Source organism: Falco peregrinus, chromosome 9 (genome assembly GCF_023634155.1).
Source record: "Falco peregrinus isolate bFalPer1 chromosome 9, bFalPer1.pri, whole genome shotgun sequence".
Taxonomy (NCBI): domain Eukaryota; kingdom Metazoa; phylum Chordata; class Aves; order Falconiformes; family Falconidae; genus Falco; species Falco peregrinus.
This window is the reverse complement of record NC_073729.1, coordinates 28,508,525-28,526,925: the sequence shown is the minus strand read 5'-3', so window position 1 is coordinate 28,526,925 and position 18,401 is coordinate 28,508,525. Positions and strand designations below refer to the sequence as shown.

Sequence of the window (18,401 nt, the reverse complement as noted above, 5' to 3'; positions counted from 1 at the left end):
ATCCTGAATTTTGAATTATTATTTTTTTTTAAAATTTTGCTGCTGTAGAATGAGCTTATAATTCTGAGGAAGAACAAGTGTTGCTTTATCCATGTAGGGGACCAAAAGCATTGCTTGGAACACAGGGTGCAGAAACAAGAGTAGGAAGTGATGCTCTGTCTTTGAAAGCTGATTTGCTCTTGTCCTTGGGACAGCAGAGCTCAGCCTGTCTGGCTGCAGTGACACTGCTGGTTTGTGCCCCAGCCCTGGGCGGGATGTGGTGAGCTTTATCTCAGAGCAAGCTGATTCCAGCTTTCTGAGTAATGCTGGCTTATTGGAATAAGCTTTCCTTTGATCTTGCAGACAGAACTCCACAACAGCTGCTCTGCAATAGATAAAGACAGCCCCTCTCCAGGCTGATCGCACTTGGAGATTAATTCTTGGGATGCACAACAAAGGCGGCAGCCCAGAAAGGCGAGACAGTCCTCTCGGTGTGCACACCTGCAACTGGGACAGCGGTGCTGGGGAAGGAAGTTGTCTGCTTGTGTATCAGGCCTGTAGCATACTAGGTGTGATATACGTGGATGAACTTCTGCTTTGTCTCTCTCTGCTATATACTCACAACTGTTTCCTCTTACGGAGACTGGAGAGAAATGCTGTTCTTGCCTGTTAAGCCTGGGACACGTATGGTGAATCTGGAAGCTGCTGTAAAGATTTCCCCACCCCGGCCCATTTTAATGGAAATTGCTTGATTACAAACTCTTAAAGTTTTTTACTAAAAAGTTCTTAAAATTTGTTATTCCCAAAGGACTCACTGAAATGCCTCTTTGTGCATTACTTAAATATTGCTTTGGTCTTGCAATAGAGAACGACAATGTTCACTTGAGATGGGTGTTTTCTGGCAATGTTGATTTTGGGCTTCCTGCAGGGATCACAAAAACCTGTTGGATGTATGTATTTTCAGTAGGAAAACAGCTCTGCGTTCTCCTCAGAGCTTTTGGAAAGGATGAAAAATATTCTGTATGGATGATGACTGTTGAGTGTGGGTCACCATGAGTCCAAGCACTGGTCCTTACCAGGAATCCCCTATCTCTGAATGGGCTATCCAACAGCGAAGGGCGCCTATTTAATGCCTGGAGCAGGGCTGGTGTGACTCGTGTTGCTCCTTGGCCTTTGTATGTCACACCTTTCTTGGCACTCGGGGATGTTGTGAGCTAGGATTCCCCTAACAGCGACACCATCTCTCCCTGTGAGGAGCAGGAATTGGATTTGGAGGCTGCCAGAAGTGTGGGTGAGACTGTGGAAATAACCTTTGCCTGTAGCTGAAGGTAGTCAGGAGCAGTGGTGGACATGACTTCACTGTGCCCACTGCTCAGCATGAGTAACCCGTTCCATGCATTTCCATGCCAACCATTAATTTCCAGATGCAATGACTAGCACGGTATTTTCCATTTCCAGATCTTGTTTGTACTGGCATGATTTAAAATACTTTGTAATTACAGTGGTTCCTATAGTCAAACTGCTAGAGCGATGCACGGTGCTTAGAAGTTTCTTCTTTAACTAGCAATTTCAATAATGACAGTAATTCAGATAATCTATCTTTGTGGCCTTGTGGCTTTCAGAAGTATAGGGATTTTTTTTTACTTTTTTAGAGATGTAGCCTTATCTCTATATATAGCTCAGTGGATATCTGGTATTCTAGATGTGTTAAAATAAACTCGACTGAGAATTTCCAGTCCCATTGCCACAAACTTTCTGGTGTTGCTCTTCACATTAATGCAACCAAGTAAACGTGGGAGGAAATGGATGGGGAGAGGGGCAAGCTTGGCAGGCTGCTGTGGGCACTGGCTGCTTATATTGCCAGGCAGCTCTGGGGGGCGGGTGCACGCCAGCAGCATCCACTCTTTAAATTGTTAGGTGATTGTGAACGGGCTGGACTTCTCCCCTGAGCGAAGCAGGCTAGCTAGAGGTGAAAGAGGCCAGGGCACAGTGAGAAACCCAGGGTGTTGGCACTGAGGTGCACATCTCTGGGTGTGAGGGGTGGGCTGTCCCCAGAGGGACATGCTGGTGATGCCTGACCAAGCCCTGAGCTTGCTTGTGCCTGCTACCCACAAGTTAACAGTTGAGATGGGATGTGGCAGTGTCCTCTCAAAGATGAGGTGGCCTCGATGGGTACAACTTCAGGAGCAGTTGAGCTTCATTTTGGCCACAGCTCACAGCACAGTAGAGTGGGCAGCCAGATGTGACAACATCCTATTGAACAGGGGAAATCCTTCAGTTTTGGGAAGATGGCCGAATCCCAAAGCTGCTCTCGTTTGCTGGTTATGTCTACTGCCAGCGAAGATGCTCCTAAATTACTTCTGGGAGAAACTGGTCAGGCAGATCAGAGGCAGACATCTCCCTCGGTGTGCAATTATGTGTGCTGCTTGCTTTGAGAAGAGGCCAAAGCAAATGGGAAGTAGCGATTAAGGTAGGCACCAGCAACAAAGACCTAAAGTATAGGGCATGGTGTTTATCGGTTGTCAGTGTACAGAAAAGGCCTCTCCTTAATTTGACTGAAGATAGAAGAGCTGTAGCCCAATATTTTTGTGTATTGATCGAGTAACTGTTATTTTTCTCAGAAGATCTTCATGTGTAGAGGAGGGTGGGAGGGGCAGGTGTTGATTAAATGTAAACTCTTCTGCAAATGTGTGTGTGACCTCTGGCAAGTTGCTCATTCTTGCCCTCCCTTCAGAGACAGGGAACAGAGGTGGAAAGGTTTGCCATGCTTCTGTCCAGTTAACCCATATATTTTCAGCTAAAGGCTTGACAGAACTGGGAGATCCCAAGCCTAGACCAAGCCTTAGGGTCGCTACTGTCATACTGACAATAAATCAACCAAATTCACTTTTTCAAAGTCTTCAGCAGTAGAAGCAGTAGGTGCAGTCTGTGATATTCTGTGACCACGTAGCACACTGAAGGTTGCAGGAAAGAGCTGTTGAACACGCAGCATGTGACATCCAGGATGTGCTTGTGTCCATAGTGTCTGTGGGAAGTCATGTGTTTCCTTTTAAAGCAATAAAACCTCACTGAAATCTAGCTGAATTAAAAATCCACATGTAAACAGGTATCAACAGTTTTCTTTGTGGTAACTTATGTATAGGGTTGTTTCTGCCACTTTCCAGAGATCTGAAAGCTAAAGCTAAATCAAATTAAATACTGTTATCGTCTGGCTCTGGAACCAGGGAGCCTTAACAGATGCATCAAAGCGCAGGTGGCAGCGGGACCAGTGAGGACCTAATTGCTTGTTTGTGGCACCTGTACATGCATGCAGGGAAGTGCTGTGGAAGGTGTTTTGGAGATGTAACAAACGAGTTGTTGGGTATGTTCCACTTTTCTCCATGAGTGTGTAACTTGAGGTTAGCCCCATCAGCAGAAATAGTCTGATGAACAGAAATCTGTTGTCTGGCAAAAGGACAGTGTGCTTATATTTGGGGGGGGGGAGAGGGGAGAGGGAGGGGTGTTTTGGGTGTGTTTTCCCCTCCCCTCTGCTACTTTCTAGTCTTTGCTTGAAGCTGTTGTAGGTTTTGAAGCCTTCTTCCAACCCTAGATGGGGGTTCAACTCAGTTCTTAGGGTAGTAATCGAGTTGGCTTGCTGTAATTAATTATATGTACATACGTGTTTGTATTAGAAACATGTAAACACATACGTATATGGCTGCAAGGGTACCCAAAGCACAGCAGTGGTGAAGACTTGCCAAAGCAGGCTAAGAGCTGGAAAAAAATCAGGCAGTTTGGGAAGATGGGTTGAAATTGGTACTGGAAAATAAACATCAGAAGGGTTGGAGCCAGCTTATTTGCAAGTGCTGAAAGAACTGCCTCTGCTTGCCTCTCCAGTGTTTGGTCCTCCTCCCTGCAACCATCAAGTACAGTCACTGGCTCCCCATCAACCTGTCTTGGATGTCTCCTTCCTTGCTTATGTCCAGTGGACCTCCGTGCTGTCCGAAATCCCTTCTCTCCTAAACAACGTTGCAAGACTCATTCTCTAACAGTGTGATCCTTGATGCCATCAGTTTTATTAAGGGCCTTAGAGGCTTGGTAGCCTGTAGCCAAGTTTACTGTTTTCCCCACCAGTGAGAGCACTATACCTTGCTACAATCAAGAAGCAGTGGGAACAGCAAAGTTCATTAATGCTTGCTTTGTCAATGAGAAATAGGAAGTATTGCCTTCAGCCTCAGAGCCCTATTCAAAAAAATGTTGCCTTTGTAGTAAAGGGGGGCCACTCTGCCACTAGATGGGGGGCTCTATGCCTCTGTCTTTGTCTAGTAAGTGCTTCTGCTGTACGGACATCAGCATCCCAGATCTCTTCTTGAAAGCCTGTAGTTTAAACTGTTCTTTGGTAGTTTGCACTAAAGGTTTTTAATTTTCCCCAGTGTATCTGCAGAATAGGGATGTCATGTCTTGCTTGTGGTACGGCGAGGGGCCGTGGAATATCTGTGCTGTGCTCTTACAAACCTAATATTGATCCTGTGTTTGACTGATCAGCCAGGGACCGACCTAGATGATGACAATCCTTATGATCTGTTCCAGCTCTCCATTTGCTGAGTATCTTTCAAGAGGAGGTAGGTGAATCATGGACTTGATACTTTCCTAGTCTTCTATCCCTTTTTGTAAAGGGAAGGAGGACACATCTGAGGAGTTATCAGAGTATGTTTAATATATAGTCTGGAAATTAAGCAAAAGCAACTCCAGTATCTTGCAGTGTCAGTGGAGATGTTTTTCTTTTCATTTTCTGAGAGGTGCTGCAGTAGAAAACCAGATCTGCTTCCTCAAAGACTGTCACTCCCATCTGGAGAACATAATATTTGACCTGTGGGCTTAATTTGCTGTCAGTCTCCTACAAATCCCAGGAAGGAATCTCCATCTCTTTACTTGAGGCTGTTACCTCTTGCCCAAACAACAGGTTTCCCAAGGCTTATTCTTGAGCCAGATGAGAAATGTGAAATAAATGAATGCAAAATACAATCTTCTTCATTTTTAACTAATACCAATAAAAATGCTTTGGAGAGAGAGTGCTTTTCAAGTGCTGATTAATAGGATTGTCATTGCCACTCTGCATCGCCACTGTAGAGGAGGAATCAGGCTGCAAAGTGCAGTGTGCTGCTGAAGACATGTCTGTCTCTGGTTGTGATATTTTTTTAATCTAGCATCTTGTTCTCAGCTGCTAGTAGAAACAGGAAATCTCTGAAAGCTGGGAAGAGCTGATACAGTTTGTGCCTTGAATCGGTTATGCTTTTCCACCTACTCCTGTGAAGCTGGAGCTATTGCTTCTGAGCAAAAATCCCTCCAGCAGCTCTCAAGAGGGAGCTGGCTGCCATTCCTGACTAGACTGAAATGGTTGCAAGATCATGACTGAGTGACTGAGGTGGTGGGGGATATCTCAGCCTAGAGTTTAGACTTCATTCCCAGGCACACCAGCCTCATGGAAGTCCTATACTGCCTTGTCTCATCCTTTTCTGTGGACCCAGTTGCAGGACTCTGGGACCCCACTGTACTGTCTCTGTCGAGTGTGGTCTAAGAACATCCCCACTAGCATGGACTTTGTTTTTTTCCTGCAAACCAAAGATACCAACTTTTCAAAAATATCTGGAAATAAACAGTTACATGATCCACTGAAATTCTTAACAAAGGACAAATTGAATCCTTCATGCTGTGTAACAGCCATAAATAAAGGCTTTATGGCTGAGAAGTCGTAGGCAATGTGCCAGCAAAATCGGATTTATTCCCTCCCCACTGCCTGCAATATAAGTGTCTGAAAATGGGGGTTCCGAGGGCTGTTCTGACACAACGTTAACTGCAGCTTCTTAAACCAGACTCCCTGCCAGTATTTATAGTTCACATTCTGTGCGTGGTATGTGTGTATATAACTGCACCAGCTTTTACAGTTGATTTCTCAGTAGTCATGTGAAACCAAAACAACTGATGGGCTGAACTTGGAATCACTTGTGCACTTTTCTAATTTAAAAAAGAAAGGAAAAAAAAAAAAAGTCTGCCTTGCTGTTAGGAAAGAGATTTCTTGATTAAAGTTGCTCCAAGTCGATGTTGGCCCAACCTCTGTAGAGTGTCATGTTCCTTCACCCCAAAACCACTGGCTGGGTTTCCAGGGGAACCCTGCAAGATGGATTTCAACACCTGGTTGTCAGTTGCAAAGTGTGTAGCTGCATGCTTTCTTTTCACAAATGGTTGGCCCTACCTCCACTTGCTGTCCACTCCTCAGGAGTGGTTTAGCCCTGAGGTTTCATGAAATATGTCCTTGGAGTAATTAACAAAGTCCTAAAACTGCAGTCCAGCCAGGTCATTCCCTGTTAAGGAAGAACAACTGAATTCAGTGGGTTTAAGAGGTAGATTCTAGCTACAGGAGCCAAGTATAGGTCAGTAGTGGCAGTAGATCACTAGAGAAATTAATAAACAAATTGAAAGCAAAACTCTTCATGTGTCAGTTTTGGATCAGCTGACTATGTTGGTTTGTGCTCCTTTCTTTTATGTGTACATATAGTCAAAGATAGAAGCTAAAGTGAGGAATTTTTCCTTATTAAACTATTGCCCAATTTTTTTTTTTGGTTTTTTTTTTTAAGAGGCTGACTAGTACTTCTGCCTGAGGCAGACAGATGTAGAGCCATCAACTTCTCTGCTCTTGTCTACAGCTTGTTATAAACGCTGAACAAAATGGCTTAAATTGTTGGGACCTGAGAAATGATATCTTTGAGCTCTGACCCTTTGTAACCAAATCCAGACACTGAATGTCTCTGCTTCCACATATTTTATATGAAGCACCTGACACAGCAGCAACAAATAACACAGGAATAAATCCAGCAGCCTGCAACAGTTTGCCTTCATTAGCCAAGCCAAAGGTCACCTCACTGGTGTCACCATTAGTGTCTGGTCATTGCCTGCTCTAGACCTTAGCAGAGAGATGATGCAAAGGAGGGGAAGGTAGGGACCCAGGTTGAAAGGGCTTCCAAAGCCTCTGCAAGACTTTTTGCACCCCACAGCCATGGTGACATCCCAAACCTCTATGTGCTGCTTCAGAAATATAGCATAAACCTGCAGTCCTGGGCTTCAGCTGCAGGTGCTGACATGCTAAAGCAAAACAGATCTGCTGAGTTGTTTTTTTTTCTTAAGAGCTGCTTAAAATAAGAATGTTCGGCCAAAGATACCCGCAGCTTGGAGCTGCTAACTCAGGAGTCACTTCAGTTTCCATTCAGGAAGGGAAGTTCATGTTTTTAATTACAGGCAAGCACATGGATATTGCAGTGAATACAGGCACTTGCCCCCTTCCAGTTCCAGACACAAATGCTCCATTCCCCACATTACGGCTGACTGGCCTGGGACTGGGTTTTATTGCAGACAAGCAAGCCAATTCTTTGAGAGTGAGGTTAATTCAAGCAGCCCCATGTAGAGCCTTATACTGCAAATGGTTAAAGGCTTAACCATGCCTGCAAACATTCGTCAAGTGCAAAGCTACCTTTCTAAGGGTTTGTGGGTCTGAGGCTGTAGCCTCCTCTTCTCCCCTAGTTTCCCAAGTACTTTTTCCTGATTGGAAAAAAAAAAAAAAAAAAAGTGAAGTTGATGAATGCGACTATAACTTGTCCTGTTTTCCTTTTAAATATAAACCCATACTCAAGCTGTCTAAAGATTGTGCTGTCTTCATTTATGGAATTAATTCAAACATCAGGATTCTATTAATTGGAGAAAACAGCAGATTTGTTCCAAAGTGACAAACCTCACAATACCAAGTAACTCTCAAAACATTAAAAAGTCGGCTTCTACTGCCTGGTCAGCAAACAGACCCTCGGAAAACTAGCATGCATGCTAGGAAACAAATCGGTGCACTAAACGTGTGTTATTCAAAACTTTGGCTCTTTCCTAGCTGCTGGCTTAGGAATACAAATTCTACTGCATTAAGCAGAAAAAAGGAATAGATATTTTTCTTTAAAACAGAGTAACTCAAAGTGGCCATAATAACCCATTTGTGTTGCTTTTGTACTTGGGTAATGAATGACTGTAGTATAAAGTGTTCCTAGTTTTTGCCTCGAGGTCTTGTCAATCACTACCTGATAAATAAAACTTCAAACAGGCTCCTTTTAGCTTAATTGGGCAGAATTTCTCTCCAAATGAACAGCTGAATACAGAGAATAATGTGTGGCAGCAATGGAAGTCAGCAAGCAGGGTATTTGGATGGAAACCTACAGAGGATGCAAATTCTAAACTCAAAAGATGAGTCTCTTTGGTTTTACTTACCCAGAAAATGCCTGTTCCCATTGCAGGCTGAGCTGGAAGGATGGAACAGAGCAGCAGAGGGAATCCCGTGGTCCTTGGCAATGCCGCTGAGCTGCGCTTGTGCGAGCTCTGCTCTCCCTCTCTGGTTTTAGGCTTTCCAGCTGACACTCCCATAAAAATCAGAAATCTTAAAATTACACTAAGGCTTATTTAAATCATTATCTTTTATTATATGAACGTTGGCAGCAACAGGCGCAGTTTCCTGCATAGGGACAAAAGGATCCTACTGTCAGTACTGGAACAGATCTGAAACGGCTCAATTAAGCAAACATAACATCCTCAAAGTTTGGCCTGAAAGGAAGTTAAAATAACTGTTCTATAAAATGTTTTAAATGTGCTTTAAAATGTCATTACTCAGATAAATCTAGCCATTTTGAAGTTGGTTCGCTAGACTTTTATGGCCCTGCCAGTTTATGGCAGCGTATGTATTCGCGTCAAGAATTCCTCTTCCAGAACAGTAGATGAGGAGACAAAGCCACAGTAGCGCTGCAGACTGAGGGGAGGCTGCAACCAGCTCGGGAGCGGAGTTTTGGCTCCCAGGCTGGGAAAGCTGCTCCCAAGCACATCCAGCAAGTTGTGTGTGTTTGTGGCAGAGCTGGGAACCGACCGATATTTCATGATATAAGGCTGTATGTGTTGAAGTTAGCGGTAAAGCTGCTGTTGGCTGCAGGACTGGCACTGTAAAGCAGGATGGGGGGAGGGTTGTTGTGGCTGTTGTTTTGTGTGCATATTTTAATATTATTTTTTTAAAAAATTCCTTCCTCCCCTTGCTGGAACCATCTCTGGCTTACACTGGGTCTAAATGCAGAGAATTAGGACCATACCGAGAAATACCAGAGGATTCTCCTAGATCTAGTCTAGGCATACAAAAGCCACGAGGGCATCAGTTTAGGTCAATAAAGGTCTTCCCACCGATGCATTGCTGGACTTCTGATCAGTGCAGAAAACAAATTTACCTATGAATTTGTAATCACTCGTGAAGTAGTTTAACTCCAAAATGCTCATGATTTAAGCCTCTGGATCAGTAAATACTTCTACATAACCTGGAACAACTCTGTTCGCAGTTCAAAGTAAACGAGAACCCCAAAATTGCTGTTATGCCCTGAAGATATAATGTTTAGTTAATACAAGGATTTAGACCATTATTTTTTTCAGCTGCCTCCATAGCAATGCGGTGTGGTATCCACAGTAGGCAACCTCATGCCAGCAGCATCTCTGAAATATGCTAAAACAACCTAAATTAGAAAATGTCAGCTTCTTGGCTGATGTTCTTTTGGAGTTTCTTTCTTCCTTTCTTGTGCCTCTATAATTTTATTGGGATGACTAAATCTCTGAACTATGTTAGCAGTAAACAGAACTAATTTACCCCCTGCTTCTTTGAAACAGCTGCTGACAGCTGCACTATAATTCAATCATGGATCTTTGCAGTGCAGGCTGCAAAACATATTCATATTTTTTGTATTCTTCCCTCTGTTGTATTTGGACTGAAGGAGTCGCACCAAACAGCGACATGTGCTGCGTTTTCCTGTACAAAGAGATTGATCTACATGAAAACAGAGGCTTAAGATGAAATACTGCCCAGCCAAAAAGGTTTTTGAAAACGGAGAATAACCACACAGATACACAATCTTGTTGGGGTATCTTTTGTAAAGTTGCAATGATTTATTTTACTACTTTGTACAAAAGGCTTCTGACAACTGCTCTATGAAAAGAATCAGAAATGTGTATGCATTTTTGCCAACTGTTAATAAATATCTTCTTAAATAAGGAAACAAATGTGTTTAGGAACCGAGAATCATTTTTCTTGGATGTGATTGAAAAGGAATTCAAAGATGGAAATAAATAATTCTTCTTCCACTTGTGACAACTATTTACATAAAAATGTACAAACAGTGAAGCTGATCTTGAGCCTAGCATCAGAAATTCTGTTATTGTGGTTAAAAAAACCCAACAAACCACACACCAAAATAAACAACAAAAAAAAAACCAAACAGAAACAATCCCCCACAGAATATTTAATATATGAATCCTATACAGCAAGATACTGTGGTCCAAGTTAAAAATGCAATACACCAACGCAGTGACCACCAACACTGAAACACCCGCAAGAAAAATTAATCCTTGACTACTAAATAGTGGAAGTTTAGGCATGATTGGCTTTTAACTTTCGAGGCAGCACCTTAACTTCCTTTAGGAGGTTTACAGAAGCACTGGTGTATATATGTATACAATGTCAAAAGACACTTGCCAACTGTGTGATTTCAATACCTCACTCTAAATGAGAGATGCGCTGAGGGCAGTTTTGGCTGTTTATTGCAGGTGGTCTTGTCTGCAGGCTCCAGGGAGAGAAGGTCTTTTGGCTTCAGCTGTCGTCCTGCCGTTTGTAACTACTGGCCAAGTCTCACCTTGGAGCAGTTAGGAAGTTTGCTGGAGTTGTGCCTGCAGAGCGTGCGTGCCATGGCCAGGCTGGTCCTGCAGGTGTTTGAATTGCCTGGGCTGGAAGCTGGGCACATCTGGCAACTGCTTCCCAAAGCCCTGGTCCAAAAACCTACTGATGTCAAGGGGAGATTTCCACCTTCCTATGAGTCTAATCCTGCTACCGAGAAAAATGCTGGGAAAACCCAAATTACTTAAATGAGATTAGAATTAGACCATCAGAAACAAGTTTCCAGTTTATTTCATAGATGGTAAATTTTTTCTTCCTTTGCTTATTCTTTGTAAAGTGAGGCATCTGGTCTGGATTTGATCTGTGACTTAAAGGAAGAAGAGCAGTAAGCAATTTCCAGAACTGGGCGGTTGCATTCATTTATCTTCTTTCTCTAACTCTCCTCTAAGGCAAGATATGGAGCCAAGTTCCCACTGCGGCTCATGGCTCTGTCCACTCACTGAGAAAAGAGAACCATCTCCAGGGATTTATTAAGTTCTGGACCCATCTGTTGGAGGTTTAGGTTTTTGAAGTTGGGAGATTTAGAGCTGGGTGTGCTGTGGACCCGGTGTTTTATTGGACAGAATTTTCTTTTTTATCTCTCTGGTGAAATTTATGCCAATCCTACTTTGTAATTGCAACGTATGCCAAAGTGTTGAATTAGTTTGTGATTGGTTACTGCTAGTTTGTATTCTTCTTCACAACTTTAATTGTATTTTAATTACAGAAGTGTGATGTTTGTATAACCTGTGACTTTAAAAGAAGGCAAAAGAAAAGCCTTGAGGGGACATTTTCTTGCTCCTGATTCCAGCTTGTTGGTGTGGCTCTTGAAAGGTTTTTTTTTTTTTAAAAAAAAAAAAAAAAAAAAAGGTGAAACCAATTATAGAGCAGGGGGTTTACTGTAAACACTGACCACGGGAAGCAAGGTTTCCTAGCTTGTTTCCAGCTGAGTCTGTGTGGTGCTGGGTGTACATCCCAGCTTACAGCACCTTCTGCACTTCAGCCTCCACATTTTTGAAAAAGCATTGGAATTTGTTCTGTCAGTGAAGTCAATGGAAATTTTCCAAACAGGAGCAGGATCTTCAGCTGACTTGCACAACTTCGTAACTGCTTAGGATACCCCAGCTAAACCTTAAGTTTAATCCCGCTTTCTTAACGTTTTGCTGCTTTCCTGTTTCAAGTTCACAGCAAATTCAAATTCCTTCCGGTTGCTAGAAGAAATTTCCTACCACTTTTGACAGAAAAAAGTATACCCAAAAAATCTTACTCTTTATTTTCTTCAGTTCTTTTGCTTGCCAATTAGAAAATTCTTCTTTTTCTTACACTGATCTGTCCTTTGAATTTGCATCAATCCAGACATAGCTTTTGCTACTATAGTTTAAAACTGGAAGTTGCATGTAATTAATCTTTTGGTTTTGCTTATGAAATTGAAGCAAAGAAGAGGAATGGAAGTAATAATTCTCTAACAAAATACCTGTTCACTCCAGGTATATTTTGTTCACTTATTTTATTGCAAACTGTATTACAGGAACTACACATGCTTATTAGTCACAGCACATTCTCACCTTGGATAGTTTTGGGTTTTTTTTAACTCACAATCACCACTGGTGAGTTTGCGATCTTCAGAAAGACTCATTTGCAAAAGTATGTTTTGTAGGAGCCAATTTTGTAGGCAGATTTGGTTTTGAATGGTTTCTCTGGCTTGTTTCAGTTTACAAGCTCATTGTCTGTAATAAACTAAAACAAAATGTGTTCAAATGCCACTTAGATCCAGAAACTGTTCCATTGTCTGAACTTTCAGAAGCCTGGTCCTAAAAACTGTTTGGGATTTTTTTAAGCCCATCTCTGGAGTGCTAACCTTTTTCCCCTCCCCCACATAGCCATACAAAACCACTCTTTACAAATAACTTTTTTTTTTCTTCTTTCCTACAAATCTAATGACAGCCACATGCTCGTACCACCATGTTCCTGTATTTTTTTAAGATAACATTGGAGCTGTCATCAAAATACAGCACTGAGATGGCATTGAGTTGTGTAGGAGCGCAGCAGGGTTTCGGCACAGTCTCTGGGTTTATAAAGTGAACCTGGGGGGGAATGAAAGTAGAGGCATGTTAAGATTTACTTTTCCCCCTCTCCCCCCTCATATTTTTCTTTCTCAGGCAACCTTCTGTCTGTCCCATGCACTCACTCAGACATGTTTTGAACACCTGGCTTTGTGTACAAATGTCTTTAGATGTCCCCTGCATGTAACGGAGGCTGACGCACACATCCAAGTCAGATCTAGTTGGAAATCTTTCAGTGAGGCAGGTTTTCATTAGAAAATTCCCATTTGTCAGAGCAGTCAGCGTTCTGCAGAAGTGTACCAGTTACGATAAACTCCGCAGGACACACGGGTGAGGTCTTGTGCGAAATCCCCTCAGCCCTGGGCGGGGGCCCCTGTTCCTGCAGCTGGCAGCACCGAGACTCAGCTGGGGCCAAGGGCTCCGGGTCCCCTGTGCTCCCTGCTGTGGGACCTCCAGGGAGAGGAGGAAAAAGCAAATAAAAAGCAATCTACCAGGAGAAAAACATGCAAATATTTCTTCCCTTGGAAACGTAGATGCTTCTGCTTTCCCTAATACTTTTTGCAGTGTTGTTCTTGGATGCACACACGACATGGGGTGTAGAAAAGGTGCAGTGAGCCCCTTTGTGTGCAGGGGGCCTGGGCTGTTAAACTGGACCTGAGCTAGGTAGGAAACGACATCCTGGCACGTCAGCTCGGTGTGCTGTACAGCTAGGGTACTCGGGACCAGCACGTCCTCTGGCCCATGCCGAGAGCTGTGGTGCATTGGCTTTGGTGATGCAGGGGGGGCTGGGTGCCCAGCCAATGGTCCCCCTGAACACAGATGCCATGTCATGAGGACGTGCTAGCTCAGGGCTCCCATGTGGGCATCCTTGCACAATTTCATAAACCAAATACATCTACAGAGCAGCTGGGCTGTGTAATTTTGGGATTCGCTGACCGCATCCCCAGTCTCCCCCCAAAGCCACTTTTGGCAGCAGCATACAGTGGATTCTTACAGTTTTTCCAAGATGTGCTGATAGCGAGTCTCGTGTCCTGCTCTCTCCTTCCCATGCAGTGGGACTACTCCACTATTAATACATCTATCATTGGGCCCTTTTAAACTAGAAAGAGCATGTCAATGCTTGCAGCAAAGACAGGGTACTTCCCAGGAATTATTAATTCAGGCCACTTGGCTAGACATGTTGAGCCAGATGCTGCAGGCATCTTAATGAGCCAATGCAGACCTTCTTTCTCTTATTAGCTTAGAGATTTCTTTTTTTTTTGGTTTTGTATATAAACTTATTTCTGAGTAGCATCTATCAGATGCAACTCTGTACTCGCAGCTACAGTGCACCTACCAGTGTCTGTACAATGGCATGATTTGTAGCATTCATGTATGAATTCAACGGGAAAGCACATTCTCCTTCACAGTAATAAGCAGCATAGCCCTCTGGAGCGATGATCCAGTCCTTGATTAAATTGAAAATGTTGGATTACAGAAAAAGACAGAAATATTGTGTAGTGAAACAAAAAGTAAGACAGCACATAAATCTACCAGTTCATACACCCACATACAATTACAGTGGCCTGCAAAATAAAAATTTGGTACGCTGGCCGTTCTAATGCTATCTTATACACCCCTAAAGCTGCTGCTTTTCCTGGAGGGATGTATCCCATTTTGCAAACGTGCCTACAGAGTAGCTGAATTTCAGGGTTTTAGTTGTTTATCGATTCAGCAGTGTCCTCCCAGCTGTCCACAAGGATCACTTTACCCATGACTGAAATGCAGGAACAAGCTTTCAGAAACAAAATGTCTTTGACCAGGTCTAAAAGAATTGGTAGATGAAGATGACGAGCTGTATATGCATTCAGCACTGCCAGAGGAAACTCAGGGCCACAGTTTCTCAAAAGGACTTAAGCGTGTGTTGTTTCTAGTCAGTCTCACGCTAAATATTTGCATACCCTAATTTTGCAGAAGGAGTTCTTAAGCATGCTGAGGGCAATATACGCTTTTTTTCTCTCGGATTAAAAAAAAAAAATCCAGCTATTGGCTTGACCTCACTACTGCAGCTTGCTAAGTGATGTGCAAAGGCACCCCGGTCGCGCACAGCCCTTACCTGCCACCCTAGGTCCCTGAAGCTGACGTAGAGCTCATGCTTCTTGCAGGCTTGTCGCTGGTCGCTGCTGCTGTTCTCTGCATGGGGAGAATGGGTGGCCATAAAGCTGGGCTGCCCCCATGCCTGCTGTACCCCTCAGCACCCACAGCCCTCGGCAACACCCCGATAGGGAGTGAGGTATCGCTGCTCATCTGTTGCACTTGTGATGTTTTTTTTTTTTTTTCCTTAACATTTTCAAGCTTAGTCATAAATAATGGCTGGGTTCAATATATATGAAATGCCCCTCTGGCTTTTTGTGCAAAGCCATAACAGGCCTGGGAAAATAGCTGCTTCGCCCCCCCCCCCCCCAAGATATTTTTTTTTGGCCTTCCTTTGAACTCATAGTAGCAAAAAGCAAGTTTCTCTGATTATCAAATAATATATGAAAGAAGACGCTATAAAAGGAGTGATCGGGAAAGGCACCTTTTATGTATTTTCTAAATTCCTGTCTTTGAATCACCTGCATTACTGGTGATAGTTGCACCTTCAGGCCTACAAAAGCAATGGATGACATTAAGGTAATGTGGAATCTGTCCATCTGTCCAGTGCAGCTGGATGCAGATTACCGACTTCTTGCAAGGGGTGACAATGTTTGCTGAAGCCAAAGAAGAAAGCACAGGTCTGCATCGTGGATCGGAACAACCATGACTATCAGTGCAGTTTTAAAGTTGTGCCCACCCTGGACATACAGCCTGAGCTGGAGACCCAAGCAGAAGTACCAGAAAATAATTATTTCAGCTCTTGTTGTTGGAAGCTAACTCATTGTGGGGTCACCAAGCTGGAGGCAGGACACTGGTTACAGGGAGTTTTCCAGCCTACTCACAGAAGTATGAAATTCTTTTGTCCACTACCCATTCTTTAAAAAACGAATTGATATAGTAAATAGATGACAAAAAAGCACACGGACGCTGCAGACCATCTATGCTTGGGGAGCTGCATAACCCAGAGCTTGCACATACAAGCCACAGAAAACTATTTTAAGAGACTCTTTTGGGGTTTGGGTGAGAGGTACAGAATTACATCTCTGTGGGGAGATCAGAGAAGCCACACCTAGCACCAGGGTTGCAGAAAAACGCTGTTAATTCTAGGACAGGAATAACCTGATTAAATATAAGGAAGCTGCACCAAGGCCAATAGGAGAGAGTTCTCCTATAGCCTTGCAGGTAACCCCAAGCAACCCAAGGCAAAGATGAGTCGCATAAGATGATATTGTGCCCTTCGTTGTCCTTTTCCTTCTTCTTTTGCAACCTCTCCTTCCGTTCAGTGAAGCGCTCGCAGAAAGAGAGCTGGAAGTTGCCACTGCCCTCAGCAGAGCAAGCCCTGTGCTGTGGTTCCTGCTGGGAAGGTCACCAAGGGCCCATTATTCTGAGGTATCTCGTAATTAAGCCACGTTTCTATTTCAACTGCCTGACAGAGTTTTCTTCCATATTAGGAAGCACTGCTCCCCCAGAATAGCTGTGGTTATCCAAGCAACGAAGGGGCTTTCTTCTCCTGTGCAAAACTTTTGGGACTACTAGGCATTTTGGGGGCCAAACTTAAAATCACAAAACTCTGAAATTCAATCTACAGCATTTTGATTCAGATTCACTGAAATATATTGCCATTTTGATCACTTTCTCATTGTGAAATGTAAGACAATTACATTAAAGCAGTAAGTATTTCATGTGGGAGAAAAGGAGATTTTCTGGTTAGGTGCTTTTTTTTGTTTGTTTGTTTAAATACATTGGATAAAGAAGTCCCTCAGTTTAATATTGTTTCAAAGAAACATTTTTCTTTTTTTGAATAATCCCTAATTCCAAGTAGTTTCAAACCAGCAACTGAACATTAGTGGTAGACCAAAGAGACAACAGACAGACTGAATGCGGGAGAAACCTTTCCCACATTATCCCATGCCCAGAAACAGGGACCCAGCAACCCGCACTGTACCTGCGATGTTCGACACCCGGAAAGCTTCCTGGTTCTTTGGTGTTTTTGATCGATTCTGGCTCCTTTGCTTCCCTCCTGTGGAGCGAATACTGCGGAGATGCACCTCGGTGGCTTTGAAGAAGGCTACCGTGAACGGCTGCTTGTTCTGTGGGCCGTGCCTTCCAATAAGACCCGCCAGTTTGGGATTGATGCTTTGCCCTTGATAACAGAATGGACCGGTAAGAGGGCCTGCAGTAGCAATAACTTTTCATTTTCAGCAGTCATAGTAAGGATAACAAGGAGGAGAGATGCTGCCTGGCTAGTAAGGGTGATTCCTAGGCACGTCTGTATGCGTTGATCCACCCAGGGCCTGGACTTAATCGGCAAAGCTGCTTCTGACAAGAGCAGCTCAGCACAGCTAACTTCCATTTTATATCTGTGTGTAAAAGTTACATAAAATAGTCCTACATATAATTATTTTACCCTAAATCCGCTTAGCGTTAACTTTTCCTGCATTCTTTAGAGGGGTTTCTTTAAGTTCACCAACCTATAATTTGAAGTGATCCTATAAAAGGAACCATAAAACTCAGCCCATAGGAACACTAAATTCCCACTGGAAGGTTATTAACTTAAAATAAAAATGCCTTGTATGAAAAGTTGACAGAGTTCCAGATATACTGTAGCTGAGAGAAACAAATAGTTCAGATGTTTGGAGGCATTTTGCTTATTGCTGTATCTCAGCACTGCTGTACCTGACCTCTTTGTTGCAGAACGGCTGATTACCATTCATGCTTCCTTCATTCTCGCTTTTAACATAAATTGAGTTTTGGTAAAAGATGAGTAGGTGGTTTCTCTGTAGAATTAAATCAATTACTTACAAAAAACACAAGGGAGGGGGTGGCAGTGGGAAATTCAGTATTTCTCCCTGTTGCCTCCAAAGGACGTCTGGGTGCTGTTGTGAAACGCAGGGGTGATACCCTGAACTACTTTGTTCCAAGTTACTGAGTTACTGCTGCTAAGTCACATTAATGGCTTTTGTGGTCCTTTTTGCTATGGACAGAGCTGGCCCTTGTCAGCCACAAAAAAAATATGCCAAAGGGGGGGAAGACCAGCCTGGCTGGACAGAGAGAGCTTTGGCTGGAACTGAGGGATAAAAGGACAGTTTACTACCTTTGGAAGAAGGGGCAGACACCTCTGGAGGACTATAAGGATGTCGTGAGGTTATGCTGTGTGAAGATTAGAGAGGTAAAAGCCCAGCTAGAACTCAGGCTGGCCGCTGCCATAAAAGATAACAAAAAATGATTTTATAAATACAATAGAAATAGAAGGAGGGCCAAGGAGCATCTCCATCCTTTACTGGATGTGGCAGGGAACATTGCCACAAAGGATGAGGAAAAGGCTGAGGTACCCAATGCTTTCTTCGCCTCTGTCTTTAATAGCAAGACCGGTTACCCCCAGGGTACCCAGCCCCCTGAGCTGGAAGACAGGGACAAGGAGCAGAATGAAATCCCCACGGTCCAGGAGGAAACAGTCAGTGACCTGCTGCTCCAGTTAGACACACACAAATCTACAGAGC

At 43.4% G+C, this 18,401-nt stretch overlaps 1 protein-coding gene across 1 annotated transcript in view; it reads right to left on the bottom strand.

Annotated features, from left to right (window-relative positions):
• Positions 1-12,215: 12,215 nt before the first annotated feature.
• The window catches only part of BMP7 (bone morphogenetic protein 7), a 47,985-nt gene continuing 41,799 nt past the window's right edge, over positions 12,216-18,401 (bottom strand). The window contains exons 4-7 of the mRNA XM_005235938.3: positions 16,847-17,044; positions 14,882-14,958; positions 14,123-14,233; positions 12,216-12,807 (exon numbers count right to left, since the gene is read on the bottom strand). Of these exons, the coding sequence (XP_005235995.2) occupies positions 12,658-12,807; positions 14,123-14,233; positions 14,882-14,958; positions 16,847-17,044 (536 nt within the window). The 3' untranslated portion in view covers positions 12,216-12,657. The remainder of the gene's footprint in view (positions 12,808-14,122; positions 14,234-14,881; positions 14,959-16,846; positions 17,045-18,401) is intronic.